Raw genomic sequence first — 19,596 nt, forward strand, 5'->3', positions numbered from 1 at the left:
GATACATATTCTTGAGGAACTATATATTCTCACTCCCTGCTTCCTATTCTACCAGTTACTGATCCGTAAGACAATGCACCCCTTACTGCATGACTACAAGTTTACACTTACCTGGGAATAAGTCCCACTGAATTCAACTAGAGCTGGTTTGGAATAAGCATGTGTAGGTTTGTGCTGTCAGGCATCTTTGTGAACATCTTGGACAGGTACACAGTCTACTGGAGCATTCTTATCCACACACTTATTAATACTCTCAAAGAATGATAGAAGTTCTTTTAGCACGTTCAAACTGATAAAACAAATACACACAAAGCTAATGGGCAGTTTGGTTTTTGTATCAGTACTCAATTCTTTTAACACACTATTAGGAAAGGGAGGAAATTACACCAAGTAACTTGCAGGAAGCCTAGCAACAGGTGGTGACCGGCTAAGTTCTCCCTTATAAGCAGTATGACACAGCAGTTTGTTGTTGGAGTGTTGAGTTTGGAATAGGAATTTGAATCTTGTCTCTGTGTATATAGTAGCTTGTACAAAGCTGTGCTTTATTCTACTGTATATAATAAAACTAAAGAAAAATCAAGTTACTAGTCAGCAAGTTCTGTTCCTGGTCGTCATCCTGGAATTCATTGATTTGGCAGCGGGTGGTGCTGTGGGTAAAAGCCTCAGCGCCTAGGGCTTGCCGATCAAAAGGTCGGCGGTTCGAATCCCCGCGGCGGGGTGCGCTCCCGTCGTTCGGTCCCAGCGCCTGCCAACCTAGCAGTTCAAAAGCACCCCCAGGTGCAAGTAGATAAATAGGGACCGCTTACTAGCGGGAAGGTAATCGGCGTTTCCGTGTGCGGCTCTGGCTCGCCAGAGCAGCGATGTCACGCTGGCCACGTGACCCGGAAGTGTCTCCGGACAGCGCTGGCCTGCGGCCTATAGAGTGAGATGGGCGCACAACCCTAGAGTCTGTCAAGACTGGCCCGTACGGGCAGGGGTACCTTTACCTTTACCTTTTAGCAAGAGTTATGGTTAAGATCCATCAACAAGGGGAAAGGAAAGAAACAGGATCAATTAAGGTTTAATAGGTGTATTATCTTCTTGGTTTCCATTATTAAGTGGACACTTTCATTGAAATTGTGTGCAGAACACTTGGTACAGCCTTACAATTTATTTTGAAGATGCCATTGCTCTAGCACACATTTGGAAGCTAGCACTTGGCAGTGATAATGTGCATGTACCCTGACGTATTTCCCAAACCTTATGCATTAGTAAGGTGCCCTGAACTTATCTATATTAGCATACAGATGAAACTGAGCCCAAGCATGGACAGGAAACCCAACCCTAATCAATGCAGATTTAATCATAAATACCTGTGGGCTTGCTCCATGTAACTAGATTTTTTTTATATCCATGGAGTCATTCACCTGAAAGAATCTATTTTTAATGACAGAATATTTTTATGAATTTCATTCATTACCTTTTCTCACTTGCTACTATAATACTTGTTCCAAGAAACATTTTTTTTTAAGAACACATTTGATTATTTGGAATCAGCCACAACACTCGCATGTATTCACAGTATTATTGTTGCCATAGCAGTCATTTTAACAGAGAAACAGAAAGCTTGAAATGAGTCGCTGTTATAATAACTTTAATTTGTCTTGCATTTTACAGAATTCTATGAACAGATTAAAAAGCACCTCCTCTCATCACACTTGACAGTTGGTAAAATATTCAGTTAGCAAATGTCAACAGCTTGAGGATCTGCATCTTGCAAGAATTTCACAGACCAACCCAAAGCCAAGCAGCTTTTACAATCTTGTTTTAATACATTGGAAATCCACTCAGGTCGTAAGTCTGTCCAGCCTTTTGTGCCCAGATCACTTTGCAAAAATCCAGTGTCGACCAACCAACTAGTTAGCTTTGGCACGGAGCTGCGCTCTCTTGCCCGTGACAGCCTGGAAACCAGTTTTGATGCTGGCGACAGAGCAGCGCGAGTGGCAGGTCTCGCACTGCAAAAAATATAATCTGGTGTCCTTCTGCAAGATTGTGTCTGGCGACCGACATGTGTGACAGGTGACATATTCCTCTGGGGGAACAATTAAACATGCTGAATTAGCAATGAGAGATTAACCAAAATTTCACATGCTGAACTGTATAGGATGATTAGTTATTTAATTCTGTCACGGCAACATAATTTTCAAATTGCCTAGGTCACAACACCAATTGTCTTCAAGCACCAATGGTACTACTACAAAGAAATAAACAAATTATTTTGCGAAGACTAAAGTTAATAGCAGCTCTCTATTTTCCCCATAAACTTGTTTTAAGAGTTAATTACCTCTTCTCAAATGAGCAGTACTGCACCCTAGCTCATTAATACATCTTCCTGGTATGCAGTTCTGCCTTAGGATGAAAGTACTAAAGAATCAACACTCCACGAAAAGTTCTATCTGCTTGCCCACTCACATTTAACCTATGTGCCACAGGACGGTTTGAGTGGTAGGTCTGGAAAGCAGCTCACAGGGCTCTGTGCAGATAAGTTAGTCAACTTTTTATCAATGGAACTCTGAACTGCCAAAGAAAAGAGAAACACTTTTTTCTCTGACAATTCAGAAATTGCTCCTGCTGCTGAAACTGCTGCTGCCTATTGGACTATCAGTGGCTTTCCAGAATCTCAGGCAGAGGTTTTGCCCATCACCTGCTCCCCCAGTCCAGTTAACTGCAGATGCCGGAGACTGAGCAGACTGAATCTTCCACACAGGATCTTCCACATCCAAAACTTCTATTTCTGTTACTGAGCTAGTTCTATTGTAAGCAAGCAAAAAGTCTGCAGTTGAATACACACGTTTTGTATGTGTGATATTCTTAAGTTCACAAGAAGGGTTATTCAATCTACATTTCAGCTGAATTGCTTCAGAAACCATCTAGAGTCAAGGTATTCCAGACAGGACCCCTTTTCCCATGCTACTCAAGCACTCAGATAGATGCAATGTAGAGATTTTGATCTGAGCCTCATGTTGCAAATAACGCCCTTCTCAGTGTCCACCTGGTCCAAACACTACTTGTCATATGGCAACCAGTGAAAATATGATGGTTTCAGAAGACATGACAATTGCAAGTTGGTTGTATTGCTACTTATGATGATGGATCTGCTATGGTTTGTTCTCTTTTGAAAGTTGTATGATTTATTATTTTTCACGATCATTATCCACATAAAGGTGGCGTAAATATTTTAGTTTAAAATGTGCACATTTTAGACAATATTTGAAACCTTCCATGAAGTTATCAACTTGCCTCTTTCATGTTAAGTGCTAACAAAACACAGAAATCAACTTTAAATGAAGCAGAATATACTTACTGATATATCTTCTCAAGACGTTTTCTATCTGTTTTTGTTGGAATCTTCCTTTGATTACGAGCTGGTTGTTACCATCTATAGAGCCACTGATTTGAAAGAAGAATTTTATAGTTTAGAACTCAATAACACTATCAAATAGAACATGTTTCTTTGGCTGCAAGCTTCCCTAATGCTAATTAAAGCATATACAAACTAAGGTTTGTGAGGATACCTCCGTTTGTATGGAGGCAACAAACTTCATCACTTCTGCTAAAGCTGAACTCATTCCCAGAGTGCTGACAGCTTTGCAGCCAAAACTAGGCTATGCAGCATCAAAAGGGACATATCAATGTGCCCAGGGAATTTGTAAACTCTTTTAATAAAAATAAGTCCAACATAAGATGGAGGGGGAGAATCTCACAACAGCTTTACTGTGCCTGCTGAGTAGCTACAGAACATCATGAGATTGTTGAGAAAGAAACAGCAGAGGGTTGGGATGGTGGATGAAATGAAGTATGTGGTTTAAGAGGAAGAGTTAACACTTTCCTTTTTCTCCTCTCCTTTCCTTCCTGCTGCAAATTGTTTTTACTTAGCTGGTATGGTAAGAGAGAGAGAGAGAGAGAGAGAGAAGAAAAACACAGACCAACAAAGTAGAAGTTGAAGCTAGCTGAGAGAGAAGACTAGGATGAAAGAATGGAAGGTGAGCAGTTTTATGTGTATCTTTTCTTCTATTGCCATTTACTCCATTTCTCTTTCTCCAAGAGAAATAAGCAGAGGATGACAGACAAAGAAACACAGAACAAAAAAAGAGTAGAGAGAACAGGTCGTTTTCAAGTTAACACTGAGAAGTCACCAGGGACAGAAGTGTGAGCTGCGCATAAAACTCTAAGAGTTTGGTGTAAAAAGAGAAGAGTTCTTACTTTTTTAAAAAAACACCAGGTCTTATTTAGTGCAATACAGTGATACCTCTGGTTGTGAACGGGATCCGTTCTGAAGGCCCTTTCGCAACCTGAAAGGAATGCAACCCGCATCTGCACGTGCCGCAATTTGCCGCTTCTGCACATGCGTGACGTCATTTTGCACGTCTGTGCATGCGCAAGCGGGGAAACCCGGAAGTAACCCTTTCCGGTACTTCCAGGTTGCCGCGGGACGCAACCTGAAAACGCTCAACCTGAAGCAAACGTTACATGAGGTATGGCTGTACATTTAAAAATAGGCTTCATTTTCATTGTCCCCTTATAGCAGTGTTTGGGACAGGAAGAGTCACTAGCAAAAGTCCTGCAATGATGTTCACTGTTATTTTCCTATTACAACTGAGAGGTTGTGCTGAGAAAATAGCTTATGGCAGCCCTACAATGTGGTCTATTAATATGGCAGGCTAGAGGTGGGGCTGAAGCAGGTTTAGATGAAGTGCCCTATACCTCTCAAGCTGCAGCAAAGGTCAACCTGCTTAAAAACAGACCCCCCAAACCACCATCCATGCCAAATCAGAACTCAAATATCATCTAAGCTTCATCTACCATTGATTTACATTCCCACTGGTTGCACTTTAAAGCATTTTTTGAAAAAGTACATGAAGACAAATTCAAACTAGAGCAAGGACTCCCATCTTGTCTGCTCCCTTATGTTTTTTCAGCTCCTTTGGTCAAGAAACAGCTGGGTGGGGTTATCCGGAGGTTTGGAGTACATTGTCAGCAGTATGCTGATGACATTCAGCTCTATTTCTCCTTTACACCTGCAGGTTTGGCAGTGGAAGTGCTGGACCAATATCTTGCCTTGGTAATGGACTGGATGAGAGCCAACGAACTGAAACTCAATCCAGATAAGACTGAGGCATTGTTAATGGGTGGTTCCCTAGACCAGATGGGTGGGAAATTGCCTATTCTTGATGGGGTTACACTTCCTCTGAAGGAGCAGGTTTGTAGCTTGGGGGTACTCCTGGATCCTTTGCTGTCGCTCAAGGCTCAGGTGGCCTCAGTGGTCCGGAGTGCCTATGCTCTTTTAAAATGTGGATTGGGGGAGCGGGGGGGGGGGGGTTACTGGATTGTTTTTATTTTGATTATGTATGTTGTGGTTTTATATTTTGATTTTATTCTGTGCCTGGAGACCTCCAGGCATGGGGCGGTATATAAATTCACTAAATAATAAAAAATAAGAAAGCTCAAGTAATTCATGAATGCCAGGGATACCCTTCAAAGTTCTGTTCACCACATCTAATCCCAATCTGCAAGGAAGAAGAGTTAAAGTGGTACATCAGCCAACAAGCTAATCATAACCCGCCTGCGTAAGAATTGCCCTATCTATCCTTAAGAAAGAGACACTGCAAAGAAAAGGAAAAAAACCTTGATCAAGCCTGGATTCCAAATAGCCTGAGGTTACTTCCACTTGCCAAATAGGCTTGCTTGCTCTCCTTCTGAAAATTAGGAACCAGGGCTAGTGTGAAGGACTACAGCTGAGGGGGAGGAAGAAATCTGTGCCCCTCCCCCTGTGTGCATACATGCCTCTGAGTGGATGCTGCGAGTCAACCATCCCCCCCCCTTTTTTTTTTTTACTCCCAAATTACCTTTTAAGTACAAGAACTTGAACCTTGGGAAAGGATGCAGAACTGGTTACCTTGCAAAGTACTTGTTTATTTCTCCCCTGATAAGTTTAATTACTAGCATTTAGAAGCAGTAGTATGCATCTGTACCTTTAAGAAATATCTGCTGCAAGAAACCTTCAAGCTCATGAACGGTACTAGCAGCTGCCCCAAGGGAAAATATGGTCTTCTTGCAAACAACTCCCACCTTTCCTCCCATAAGCCCATAGCACTTTAAGATACTTGAATTTCAAATCTAAATATGCAAAAGCAACACCTTTAATAGCAAGTTTACTTAACTTCCAGAAGAGAGAGAACGAATTTTAAAATAGTTTACCCAGGGAAGACAGCTAACACCTGCATTCAGGAAACACTGGAGTACACACTGCAGAAGTGGAAGGTGCTTACCTTGTACCCAATTCTGCAAGCAGGAAAGCCAAGAGGTGCTTTGGTTGACGATGTAATCTATAAAGAAAGAAGTTTACTGAAGGCAATCTTGTTTAGGGAAGTTTTTAATGACTGATGTTTTAATGTATTTTTAACCTTCTGTTGCAAGCCGCCCAGAGTGGCTGGGGAAACCAACCCAGATGTGCGGGGGTAGAAATAATAATAATATGTTATATTATTATTATTATTATTATTATTATTATTATTATTATTAAGTTACGATCACAAACTATATATTTAGGGCACTTAGTACTAAGCAAATAGCCCAGCTCAATGCAGTGATTAAGTGCTCAGTAATTTCTTCCACACATCATCATCTGACCTAGAACATAGTATTACCTAGGGTCTCTAAGGGCACATCTGCAAACAGGAGAAACTACCGTGGGCACTCACACTGCAACCAAGTACACATCATGAAGTGTTCTACTGACAGTGGAAGGGACCTTGTGGGCACCAGGAAAGGCCTTGACAGGTACATGTGTGTCCACAGGGTCAATGTTGATGTTCCTCAATGTAGGGATGTAATATGAAAGTAATAGCCGGCACACACACACAAAGGTCAGGATATAAAACTTTCAGCAAAATCTGCCTGACGGGGACCTCTTTGAAGAGAGCAAAGCATCAGTCGAGAAAACAATAGGGAAGGAGAGATTAGCAAGATATAAATCTTCAAAGTAAACACCAGATTGCTTCTATTTCAGCAGTAAGAGACTTAAATAACACGGAAAACTGATCTGACATTAGTATTCCAGTGCAACACAGACACTATTGGTTGGTTTCTGAAAGAGAATGCTTTCAGTGAAGACTCACTGAATTAGAATTTAACACAAACACACAAAGATGGTTTTGAGTGGGAGGCTGGCAAAGACATCCAGTATCCCTAAGAGTATGAAAGGGCTGGTTTAATTCACAAGAAATTAGGTGGCCTTTTGTTTTGTTAAACACCATTGTGTTTCTGCGGAGCTATCCCAAACTCTCACCACACACCCAAGTGAAGACTCCTTCCGTGTATTAACCTTTAGTGGTGATGCATTAAGTTTAGTTCTTCAACTGTCTTCGACGTCTGACAAAGCAAACATCTTTGAAGTGAAGATGGTTCTATACTCGATCCATTAATTCTTCAGTAAGGCTACTCAATTACTTGCAACTGAGTTCCCTCCAGTCCATGCAATTAAATAACTATACAGCATACAATGTAAGGATCATGGTTCCCCTCCACCCAATGCTGCACCCTGCTCCAAGTTGCAATACAGACAGACTTACAGTTTACAGATATCTGTGAAGTTGACAAATGATGTTTTCTTGGTTCCTACTCTTACAACTTGTGGAGGCTTCATGACAAATTTTCGTTTTTCACCAGCTACCATATCTGGATTTTTTTCTCGCATAATGTTGAAAACACGATTCAGCAACTGCAAACACATTGAGGGAGGTATTTATTACTTCAGTCATGAACCATCTCTCACTTTATTGTTATCAAAAAAAGCAAGGGTTTTCCAGTGATCAAGTCAACATATTAAGTTTGGCTTTGGGGGTGGGGGTGATGGGGGATTTTGATCTTCTGTGACGTGTTTTAGAACAGCCCTTCTCTCATGCTCTGGTGCATCCCACCAAACCACACAGAGAACAGCAGAGTTGACCTGGGGCTTTCAATCAGGTCTACAGCTGTACACACAGAGAGCCTATTCTCACACTCCATTAAGTGCACAGAGCAGTGTACAAAACTCCCATTTTTAGGCATATTTTGTGACAGGGAATTTCATTAGCGCAAGCAGTTTCTGAGCTCTGGATGCAGTACTGCGCCTAGGATCTCAGATTAAAACTGCAGAGTGGAAGGAAAGGAGGAGCTTTTTCTGCCTCCCCACTTCCAGCTACTCTCTGAAGACTAGAGAAGAGGCCCTCTAAAGAATTTTAGGGGGGTGGGCAAGGGAAGGACTAGACCATGTGAAAAATGAATACAGTATTTTAGCTGCAGTTCATTCATTTTCAGCTTTGTATTCTTGTAATTAAAAAAGTGCACCTAGACCATGGGTAGGCAAACTAAGGCCCGAGGGCCGGATCCAGCCCAAACACCTTCTAAATCTGGCCTGCGGATGGTCCGGGAATCAGCATGTTTTTACATGAGTAGAATGTGTGCTTTTATTTAAAATGCATCTCTGGGTTATTTGTAGGGCATAGAAATTGGTTCCTTTTTTTTCTCTTCAAAATATAGTCCGGCCCTCCACATGGTCTGAGGGACAGTGGACTGGCCCCCTGCTGAAAAAGTTTGCTGACCCCTGACCTATATATTCCATTGTTGGGCCCATAACCTAGGTTTAAGGTGCCATTTAGCTCCTTGCTTTCATATCTCAGTTTCTAACACTAGTACAGAGAGATCAGTGGCAGAACCAGTGGCTGTTATGTCCTCTGTATGTTAAACACATGGAACCAAGCTTTTAATAGCAGTGACCAGACTCTTAGCTCCTCAGAAAAAAAAGTAATAATGTTTCCAATGAAACAATAACAATTTGTCTCATATTGCTTCCTTTTGCTTTGTAAAGTGTAGCAAGGGAAGAAGTAGGGCTGGAAATCATAACTAAAGGCCACAAAAAGCAGTAGTTCCCAACTATACTCCAAGAGGTTGGTGTAAGCTCTCCCTGCTGGGCAAATCTGAAGACATCAAGAATTAGGAGATGCATTTCAAACATATTGCATCACTGCTACTGCTTCCTCAGCAAGTCCCACTCTGCATTTTCAGAACCACAGATTGCAGTAAGTTATTTTATTTCTATTTACTGATAGCAAGTGCACATGTTTCTGGGCAGGAGTTAGGGCTGAACAAGGAATGCTCTTTGCCTTAGGAAAGGGCAGAACAGGCCCTATTCACATCAGTTGTTACATTAGTTTAACACCATATTCAGTCCTCTATGCCTCAGCCCCTATATTTCATTCAGAGCTGTGCTGACAGGCATGCATGTTGCTTTAAACATGAGAAATAACCTTATTCTTGACCTTTTTGAATTAAGTGTACAGGAGTAGAGCCCACTCTTCTGTTTCCAAAACATATCTTTTTGTCACAGGGCAACTGCTTGTGCCACAGGAAGCATGTGACTTCGATGAACATAATCTTCCTGTCCAGAAAGACAGTGTTAAGAACTCTCACTGAAGTGTATGTGAATGTACTTCATGACCTCCTGATTAACGCCCTACAGAAATAATTCATTCTCCTTTGTTCATGCAACAACAGCCCAAGTTTAACAAAATGCACCAAGCCTTATATAAATTGAAAGCAATTTTAGGCTATATTTGTCCACATGCCCCCCAAACAAGCTATCGACAGAAACAGATTAGTAAGAGGCATATAAACTATTTACCTCATCATATGTGTAGTCCCTCTCTGAGCCTGCCCATGCAGGTCCCGACTGAGTGCTAAAGGAGATTCCATCATCTTTTTTGCTGTCTTCATCCTCCAATGCTGTAGAGCAAGAAATATACTTGAGATCGAAGGAACTGTCTTCCAGTTGGTCTTGGACAAAGTGTCACTTACTTTTACAAGCGTGGGATACAAAAGAAAACTTTCAACCAACTAACAACAGGCAGAAACTAGTATTGAAAGTTAAGGGATCATCTAAAGTAACACCGGATCATTCTGGAAGGGAAACACATAGCATCTCTCCCTTGTCTTCCCATGGAAGTGTTTGGCATATGTGAATAGTGATTAATTTTAGGGGGGGGGGGGAATGAAAATGTTCAGATTTGCTAAAGCAAATAAAAATGGCACTTGCATGATTTGTGCACAACTATGGCTTATCATGAACGAACAAGCATGCTGGTGTTTATTTAGAAATCTGTGGCTGCTTTGCTCCTTCCTCTGGCCCTGCTGCTGCCGCACTACCAGGAACTAAGCCATGGTTTGGCTTAGTAGTTTGTGCAAACCCAGCATCATGGTTTGTTCCCCCTAAACCAGGCATGGCCAAACTTGGCCCTCCAGATGTTTTGGGACTACAACTCCCATCATCTCTAGCTAACAGTACCAGTGGTCAGGGATGATGGGAACTATAGTCCCAAAACACCTGGAGAGCTGAGTTTGGCCATGCCTGCCCTAAACAAATCATGTGTATAAAGCCAAGAACACAAACCTTGCTTTGTTACAACTCATGGTTTGAAGAGAGAAGCCATGAGTGCAGATGTGCACGCAACCTAAATCCACAAACAAAAGAGGATAGAGGAAGGAAGATGCAATATTGTCAGCTTTTCTCAAGAAACTCTGGGAATTTTAGTTCAAAGTAGCCTCGGTGTCTCAAAAACAGTTCTCAGTATACACAAAGAGTCCCAGGGTTTCCTGGAGAAAATTATATTAAGGCTTAAGTTTATGGTTATTTTAGATACAGGCAATGACTGTTTTAGGCGTGTCTACTATGCGTGCAACAGCACATTGCTCTGAACCCGAAGTGCCCCAAAAACAGCACAAAAAGGGGTGGTGTGGTGCAGCCTTACATGGGTCCCAACAAGACATGCAGGGGTCTGGAAAGTAACCCCTGCAGCAAATCAGTTGCTACCTATACTAGCTTTGAAGAAATGACCTCCCATTGTTTTGATCAGGGGTCAGCAAGGTTTATCTTGCCTGGGCCGGATCGGTCCTGTGGAGACCCCTGCGTGGGCCGGATTGCGTGTGAGCACACGTGCCTGCGATTTCCAGCGTCTGCGCATGCGCAGACATGATTTACGGCGCTGTGGAAGTGAGTTCCCATGCCGTGCTGCGCTGGTTTAGTGCAGCGCGCGGCTCGGTTCTGGGGCAGCTCAGAGGCTGGTCAAGCGACCTCCGTGGGTCGCTTCCAGCCCATGGGCCTTGGGTTGCTGACCCCTGGTTTTGATTGACAACTGAAAGTGAGATCCTATTGAGAGTTTCAAAAGAGTTCCTCCTCCATGGGACCCCATTGGAATTCTGAGCAAGCAGGAAGAGAGGAAGAGAGGGAGGGAGAGACATAGAAAGAAAACAACATAGAAGGAAAGATGGCTGCATACATAAATGCTGAACTGTATGGTGAAGTTGGAGCTACTGTGGAAGTAAATGTTATGAAAGACAGATTTTCTTCCACTCTACTAGGTGTGAATATGTTTTGTTCCAACATTTAAAATTATTCCTTCACTCACAGCAAACACACACAAGAAAAGAAAAGAAAATCACCTTCATCTTTATCCAATAAGTCATCCTCATCTGGAAACTTCACAGTCTTCTTCTTCTTCTTCTTTCCAAGCATGATATCAAGGTCATCTTCTGCTTGTTCTGCTGCTACCTCTTGAACATCCCCCTCAATTTTCAGGTCCTTTAACATAATGTGGAAGGACATAAAATAGCAGGCATTTATACAAAGTAACAGCAAAATTAAAAGGCTATATCCAAAAGTGCCACTCCACTGAGAGGCTTCATAGGCCAAACAGGAAGGCCAACATTTGCTGTGATTTTCTTCCCCTCAGCCCAATTCTACTCCACAGGTTGAGGTATCCTCTCTAGAGCAGATTTAGAGGGGAGGGGAGGGAAGTATCACCCCAAATAGCTTCCCTTCCCATTCCACTGGCAGAAGGGCCCGGTCTTATTCAACATCTTTATCAACGACTTGGATGATGGACTCAAGGGCATCCTGATCAAATTTGCAGATGACACCAAACTGGGAGGGGTGGCTAACACCCCAGAGGACAGGATCACACTTCAAAACGACCTTGACAGATTAGAGAACTGGGCCAAAACAAACAAGATGAATTTTAACAGGGAGAAATGTAAAGTATTGCACTTGGGCAAAAAAAATGAGAGGCACAAATACAAGATGGGTGACACCTGGCTTGAGAGCAGTACATGTGAAAAGGATCTAGGAGTCTTGGTTGACCACAAACTTGACATGAGCCAACAGTGTGACGCGGCAGCTAAAAAAGCCAATGCAATTCTGGGCCTCATCAATAGGAGTATAGCATCTAGATCAAGGGAAGTAATAGTGCCACTGTATTCTGCTCTGGTCAGACCTCACCTGGAGTACTGTGCCCAGTTCTGGGCACCACAGTTTAAGAAGGACACTGACAAACTGGAACGTGTCCAGAGGAGGGCAACCAAAATGGTCAAAGGCCTGGAAATGATGCCTTATGAGGAACGGCTAAGGGAGCTGGGCATGTTTAGCCTGGAGAAGAGGAGGTTAAGGGGTGATATGATAGCCATGTTCAAATATATAAAAGGATGTCACATAGAGGAGGGAGAAAGGCTGTTTTCTGCTGCTCCAGAGAAGCGGACACGGAGCAATGGATCCAAACTACAAGAAAGAAGATTCCACCTAAACATTAGGAAGAACTTCCTGACAGTAAGAGCTGTTCGACAGTGGAATTTGCTGCCAAGGAGTGTGGTGGAGTCTCCTTCTTTGGAGGTCTTTAAGCAGAGGCTTGACAACCATATGTCAGGAGTGCTCTGATGGTGTTTCCTGCTTGGCAGGGGGTTAGACTCGATGGCCCTTGTGGTCTCTTCCAACTCTATGATTCTATGATTCTAAGTCTTCCATCAGTAGCATGGCATCAATGGATGCAAGCCAGAATATGGCAGAGTTCTAAAATATGCAACATGCTCTTCATGAAAACTGAGCCACCGTTATCTACTGAAAATTTGATTCTAGAGTTCCTTTTCTCAAGTATCTAAGTGCTTTGGTACAAGTGATTCTTAGAATAGATACGACACACTGTGACTGTATTAAAAAAAATTAAAAGTGCTTTATTGCCTACCCTTCGAACAGAATAACCAGGGTGGCTGGTGACTGCTAGTTTGTAACTCTTGAGTGTACATAGTCAACAGATCCCAGCTGGTGCAAGACATCATTTAGGAAGGAACATAGGATGGGCTAATGTTGCACAACAAACAGTGCAGCATATGGCAATTACAGCAGCAGAAAACAGCAGAATACAACAGAATCACATCTCATGCACATTTAACTTGCAGCATTTAAACTAAACACAGTTGAAGGCTGGCTGGTTGAAAACCTGCAAGTTAAATGCGGAGCCAGAGCAAAGAGAACCAAGGCAGAGAGGTTAAAAAGTGGCAGTGATGTCAACCAACCGGGATGACATCAAAAGATTAGACAAATTCATGGAGGATAAGGATCTCAATATCTACTAGCCACAATGGCTATGTTCCACCCCACCGTCAGAGGCAGTATGCTTCTGAATACTAGTTGCTGGAAATCACAGCATACTGTTAAGATGCTTTTGCTTAACCGCAGCTTGCCATATCATTGCATTACAACTCTTCACCCCTGTGCCAAAGAAGGTTCATTCCTGCCATGCTAAACTATGGTTTAATATTATATCCACACCAGTCCAATGAGTGGTAGCCAATGTTTTTGCACCAAGAAAAGGAAAGGTATTTTTCTGTGAGCTCAACTCTCCTTCTGTTCATGGGGCAGAAGTATTAGATATCACCAAATATATTTAGAGCTACATGATTTAACCAACTAAACTTCTACTGGACTGATGCTGTATAAAATATTTAGTCAAGAGCAGTAAGGGAAAAAGGCACAACTGAGTAATTTTGGAAGACTGACCTTTACACCCTCTTCAGCTTCGTCTATGTCAAATATCTTTTTTGTTTTCTTCTTCTTCTTCTTTTGATTGAAGAATGTTAAATCGTCTAAGTCATTTGATGCATCTGAAAGTCAAAAGCAACATTACAGAGCAATTATATTACAAAAATGCAACACTGAAATATATTCATCAATATCATGTATGCAGCAACAATAATTCAGGAATAATTCTCCAGACCTTTCTGCACCCAGCAGCAACATTTCAAGATTAGTGCAAATCAGCTTTAGCTTAGCTGCCATCAAATGAAGTGATTGTGTGAACAAAGTAGTCCATTTGAAAAAATATTGTGCAATACCTTAGCAATGTGTAGAAAGTTGATCAATGGTGACTTTTGAATATCACCATTCATGTCTGACATAGCATCTGACTAAAAAAATCAAAGTGTGCTACTGAAAGTATAAATAAGAACTGGTTCCCAGTTTTTTTAAAAAAAACCAGAGCCTACATTTTAGCTGGCATGACATACCACAGAACGTACGGTTTATTGCTACATGCCATTACTTTAATATTTGTAACAATGGGGGTAGGAAGTGAAACTGTTGGGTTGCTTTATAGCCTGTTAATTATAGGAAAATACCAATCTAACCAGGATTCTTATGAAATGCACAAAATAAGCTTGTAGCCCAATCCTTTAAAAGTGCTACAGAATTAAAATGCTTACCGATGAAGGCAGAAGGCTGGCATAAACAAGAGGGTTAGAATAGACTGGAGGGCTGCAGGTGGCTGCAGGAGAGGAACAGGAAATCTGTTTGTGCAACTTTGGGTTTGTCATATGTAGCAGATGGGGGTCCCCAGGGCTGCAATCCTATGAATTGATTTCAGTGGGTTTGGTGTACCTAATTCTGCATGTGAATAGCAGAATTGGGACCTTTGCTTCCTAAATTCAAGGAAGTCATGGCAGCAAACATGAGGTTATCCCGTGTAAATTTAACTACTGCAAGGCAAGGTGGATTTAGTTACCGTATACAGTGGATGCTCGGGTTGCGAACGTGATCCGTGCGGGATGCACGTTCGCAACCCGCAGCATTCGCAACCCGCAGCGACGCATCTGCGCATGCATGGGTTGCGATTCGGTGCTTCTGCACATAGTAACCCGTTCCGGTACTTCCAGGTTTCGGGGGATGCGTAACCCGAAAAAACGCAACCTGAAGTGGCTGTAACCCAAGGTATGAAGATTTTAGTTTACCCTTTCTCCTACTGTCCTCTTCATCTGCTTCTGTGTCTTTGTCTTCCACTGGCTCTGGCTCCATTTCTTTTGTTTCTGATAACTGCATTTCTTCTGTTTGTGCATCTCCTCCTTCTTCATCAAGCATAAAGGGCTTCTTTTTCTTCTTCTTCTTCTTGCTCATAGTAGGATCAAAAATCATCTACAACAAACAAGTTTTCTTATGCAACTTTAAAACTATTTTTAAAACAATTCTCCAGCTTAAGCTAGTTTACCACCTATATTTAAGCAACCAACATTCTATTAAAGTTAAGATTTCCACCATGACCTGCAAGGAGTTTCATAATTTGAACCAAGGTGGGGGTGAAGATGCTCTACTATCTTGCAGAATTCAAAGTTTAGTTTAACAGGAGTTTTTTAAAAAGAAAATGCATTTCAATATTTCTCTAACAGATAATGGCTTGGTTTGCACATCACAATAACCAGCAATTTGTCTTAAACCATGTTTTAAACATAAAAATGCCTCCCACAAGCCATAGCATGGCTTCTCTGTCATCTGAACCAGGACCAAGACTTACTTGAAACAAACCATAAGCAGTAAGCCAGAAATAAACCTAATAAGCCTTGATTTATTTCTGACATACCACTTGTTGTGTGTTTGCTTCTGCCAGGCAGGGAGGAAACAAACTAGAGGCCAAAAGCAAAATCTCAAGAATCTCCTCTGTGCCTTAAGAATTAAACTAATAGTCTCATTCTGACTATTTCTCTCTCCACAATAAACTTGTTTGCCTATTAAATGCATTTTTGGACTGCTTCCCCCAGCATGCACTGCAATGTTGAGAGCAGGATGAATGTTTTCCCTTAGTATCCACTATGACACTACAGATTGGTTCTTACATTACTGGAAGACATGCAAGTCTCATGCAGAAAGAACTGCATATATTTCATAGCTCTCCAAATGATTTCAACATTGTGCCAGATACACTGATAATAAACAAGCATGCATATAACCCTTGTGAAATTTTCATTAGTCTTATTGTGAATTTGGTCTTTTTCTGTGCAATATTTTAAAACAATCTTATGTAGATATTTTAGTTTGCTACCCAGTGGTGCCATGAATGACAGCAGCACATGCATCACATACTTAGTCCAAGAACTTATAAAAACAGCTGTAGTGATGACTCCTCAAAATGTTCATAAAAATGATGGGCTAAAATACTCTTGACTCATCAAGCTAAAGTGAGAATTCTTCTGGGTGGAGAAAAGTTTCTAAATAGCCAGGTACAGTTTTTAATTTCTAGATTATGTAGGTAATGTCACCTTAGTACATTATAGTTAAGGATACCCATTTAAAACTTAGGAACATGTGGCAATGGGCTAACAAGCGTTCACAAACAATAATTATGGGATAAATCCACTGAAGGCTCTATTCTGTACTGGGTATGGTCTGAAGGCACCTGAGGGCATCAACTTGCTGGAGGTAAACAGGTTGCATGGGAGCCCTTCTGGAAGCCATGTATACACCACCTTAAGTTCCATGGCAGGTGAAAGGTGGTTATATAAATGTAAGAAAATAAATCAGCAACTAAATAGCCAGAAGCTTCATATACATTGGTGCTGACCACATGTACTAGTATACAAAAAAAAAAATCTGAACCAGTAACTTTCTAGCCGTTTTATTTGTACAACTACTAATTAATAACTCAATCAAAAGTATAAGCCCCTTATAAAGACTTTTATAAAACCTGTTCTAAAGACTACAAAAGTCCCAGATGCTTGAAAATCTGAAGCATTTTCATTCCTGTGCTGGAGTAGTGCTTTAATGCCTGATCCTAAGCTACTTCAGGTGCAGCACATTATTTTTCTAAATCTTGCACCTGCAGTTTTAGGATGTAAACCATGGGTAGGTAAACTAAGGCCCGGGGGCCAGTTCTGGCCCAATCGCCTTCTCAATCCGGCCCATGGACGGTCCAGGAATCAGTGTGTTTTTACATGAGTAGAATGTGTCCTTTTATTTAAAATGCATCTCTGGGCTATTTGTGGGGCCTGCCTGGTGTTTTCACATGAGTAGGATGTGTGCTTTTATTTAAAGTGCATATCTGGGTTATTTGTGGAGCATAGGAATTCATTCATTCCCCCCCCCCAAAAAAATATAGTCCGACCCCCCACAAGGTCTGAGGGACAGTGGACTGGCCCCCTGCTGAAAAAGTATGCTGACCCCTGGTGTAAACACTAGCACCTCTCTGGGTTAGAAGCTGCAGGATGTCACCACTACCACAGAAAGGAGTGGAAAAGCCCAACCATCTAATCAACAAATCTTAATAAAAACAAACCACTGATAATTTTATTCTGCACAAAAGACTAGGTACCTAAATTGATTCAAGACAGCCAGCTTGCCTTGATCAGAACTTAAAATGAGGAGTTTAATTCTTACTCCAAGCAAGATTACAAGCTTAAATCAATACTGTTAAGTATGCCAATTCTTTTCAAGACCATTTATTTCACAAGGTCCAAGAGTCACTGACTTAATGAGCTTCACAATTAATTCTAAACCTGAATTTCCACAAAACGTTGTTTGGGGCTCAAGCAACAAACTAGCACAAACACAGCATGCAAGTACTACACAGGCACAATTGTCCATAGTACAAAAGGATGAAAAAGCCCAGCCTACAGAACTGGGGGGAAAGAGAGAAGAGCTCTGCTAACTCTCTAAACATAAGCACAAGATGTGTTGGCTGTACACCTAAGCACATCAAGTGTGGTTACAATGGTTTAACACCAATTAAAGAGGCAGGGGTCTTCCCCATCAGCACAGAAGTCGGGATAAAGCTCAGGGTATTCTAATCCACACATTACGTGATGGCGAGCACAGGCCTGCTGTGAAACGTGCATTTCACTGGCGCCCCCACAAAACGCTTCCAGCACCTTTACACATGCTTGTAACCAAGATGGCTGCACTCAGTACGTTTTATAGCAGAGGCTTTTATCTTTAAAAATAAAATAAAATTAAAGGCTACATGAAGTGACCCTACACCTTTCTATTAAGTGTACACGCAAGAGCCAATTCGCGTTTGATGTAACGTGTGAAGAGATTCTGAGCGCTCTCTGATTTCTCAGGGGCGGAAGGGAAGGGAGCGAGCTCGTGTCCTCGAATAGGCATCGAATTAGCCCCTGAAGGAAACGGGATGCTGGACTGGCCTGTATCCTGGATCCAGCGGGCCTCCCTTTTATGTCCTGATCCGTGGAAAGTGAGAGGAAGCACCTCGCTGCCCATTAGAAGGGACCAACAAGCGCCTCTCCCTAAAGCGACTCGGGCGAGGACGGAGCGACCTCCGTTCAAGCCGGAGGAACCAGCTCGACACGAAGCAGGCCGGGCAGGCGAGCCCCCAGCCGGGCTCCGGCCAGGGCGAGGGAAGGCCTCAGGCCTGGCTCCTCACATGGCGGCGGCGGAGGCGGCCACAGCCCCGCGTCACCCGAGGCCTAGGCGCGCCCGGGCCCTCACCTCGTCTCCCGACATGGCTGCGGCTCTCGCCGGCCCTCAAGGCAGAAGCTCGGAAGGGCTCGTCCCCGCTCTGGGTGGCCGCAACGCCGCCGGCCAAGTCAGTCACTCCTCGCTCCGTCTCCCAGGCGCCTCTCGCCTCTCTGCACACCTCGCCGCCGCGCTCAGCTCTTGCATCAGCAGCGGGAGGAGACAGGAGACAAGGGCCGGCTACCCCGGATGGACGCATGCGCAGCACTCACTCCACGCCCCGCCCCGCCCGAGCCTCTCGGGAATCGTAGTCCAGCCGCTGCGCAAGCGCGGCAGGAGTCCGGGGATTGGGACTACAGCACGTGTTGCTCAGGGGATGAGGAAGTCGAGCTGGTGAGGTCACAGGCAGGCAGGCAGGGCGGGGCCCGGCGCGCGTTAGTCGAGTGGCAGGCGCGCCACGGGGGGGGGGTGGAGTCTGCGGGCGGACCCGGTGTTTCTTTGGCGCGTCGGAATGGGCGACTGTATTCGTGTTATCAATCCGAACATTTCGCCGGTCGAAAATGCATGCAGTCTTGTCAGGGGGTTGTTACCCCCGTGGGGACTTGAGTGCTGGATCTATTAAGGGAGCCCGAGTTGAAATCCTGATCCTCACTTTTGTGCCCCCCTGCAGGAGTTGGAGGGAGGACAGGATGTCATTGTCTTCAAAAACGATGCTCAAGGAACTTGTACCCACCCGCTGCTTCTCTTATTTCTGCTCTGCGCATTTATATTGCAATACCCTAACCCTGAAATTGCTTCTGGAGCAGCGTGTGTGAGTTATCCAGCCAGGATAGTTTCTGTTACTATTATAATAAAATATTTGGAGAACGGATTTGGCCCTCAGTGTTTTAAGTTAACTACCCTCAGCTTGGGACGTGGGTGGCGCTGTGGGTTAAAGCCTCAGCGCCTAGGACTTGCCGATCGAAAGGTCGGCGGTTCGAATCCCCGCGGCGGGGTGCGCTCCCGTTGTTCGGTCCCAGCGC

At 43.1% G+C, this 19,596-nt stretch overlaps 1 protein-coding gene across 1 annotated transcript; it reads right to left on the minus strand.

Annotated features, from left to right (window-relative positions):
• Window positions 1-1,616: 1,616 nt before the first annotated feature.
• EIF2S2 (eukaryotic translation initiation factor 2 subunit beta) lies at window positions 1,617-18,806 on the minus strand. The gene is made up of 9 exons (XM_028734890.2): window positions 18,608-18,806; window positions 15,127-15,307; window positions 13,901-14,004; window positions 11,515-11,653; window positions 9,701-9,801; window positions 7,611-7,759; window positions 6,309-6,365; window positions 3,344-3,429; window positions 1,617-2,071 (listed from the first exon to the last, which is right to left on the minus strand). Exons 1-9 carry the CDS (start codon window positions 18,620-18,622, stop codon window positions 1,896-1,898), a joined length of 1,008 nt encoding a protein of 335 aa, XP_028590723.1. The 5' UTR covers window positions 18,623-18,806; the 3' UTR covers window positions 1,617-1,895.
• Window positions 18,807-19,596: the final 790 nt, after the last annotated feature.

The sequence above is a fragment of the Podarcis muralis genome, chromosome 5 (genome assembly GCF_964188315.1).
Source record: "Podarcis muralis chromosome 5, rPodMur119.hap1.1, whole genome shotgun sequence".
Taxonomy (NCBI): Eukaryota; Metazoa; Chordata; class Lepidosauria; order Squamata; family Lacertidae; genus Podarcis; species Podarcis muralis.

What these genes read in the sequence shown, in the direction of transcription:
- EIF2S2 (XM_028734890.2), bottom strand. An exon ending in CTTATTGGATAAAGATGAAG is followed by an intron (nt 9,802 to 11,514) that starts GTGATTTTCTTT and finishes CTTGCTCTACAG; the next exon opens with CATTGGAGGATGAAGACAGC. An exon ending in CTTGCAGAATTGGGTACAAG is followed by an intron (nt 3,430 to 6,308) that starts GTAAGCACCTTC and finishes CTTTCAAATCAG; the next exon opens with TGGCTCTATAGATGGTAACA.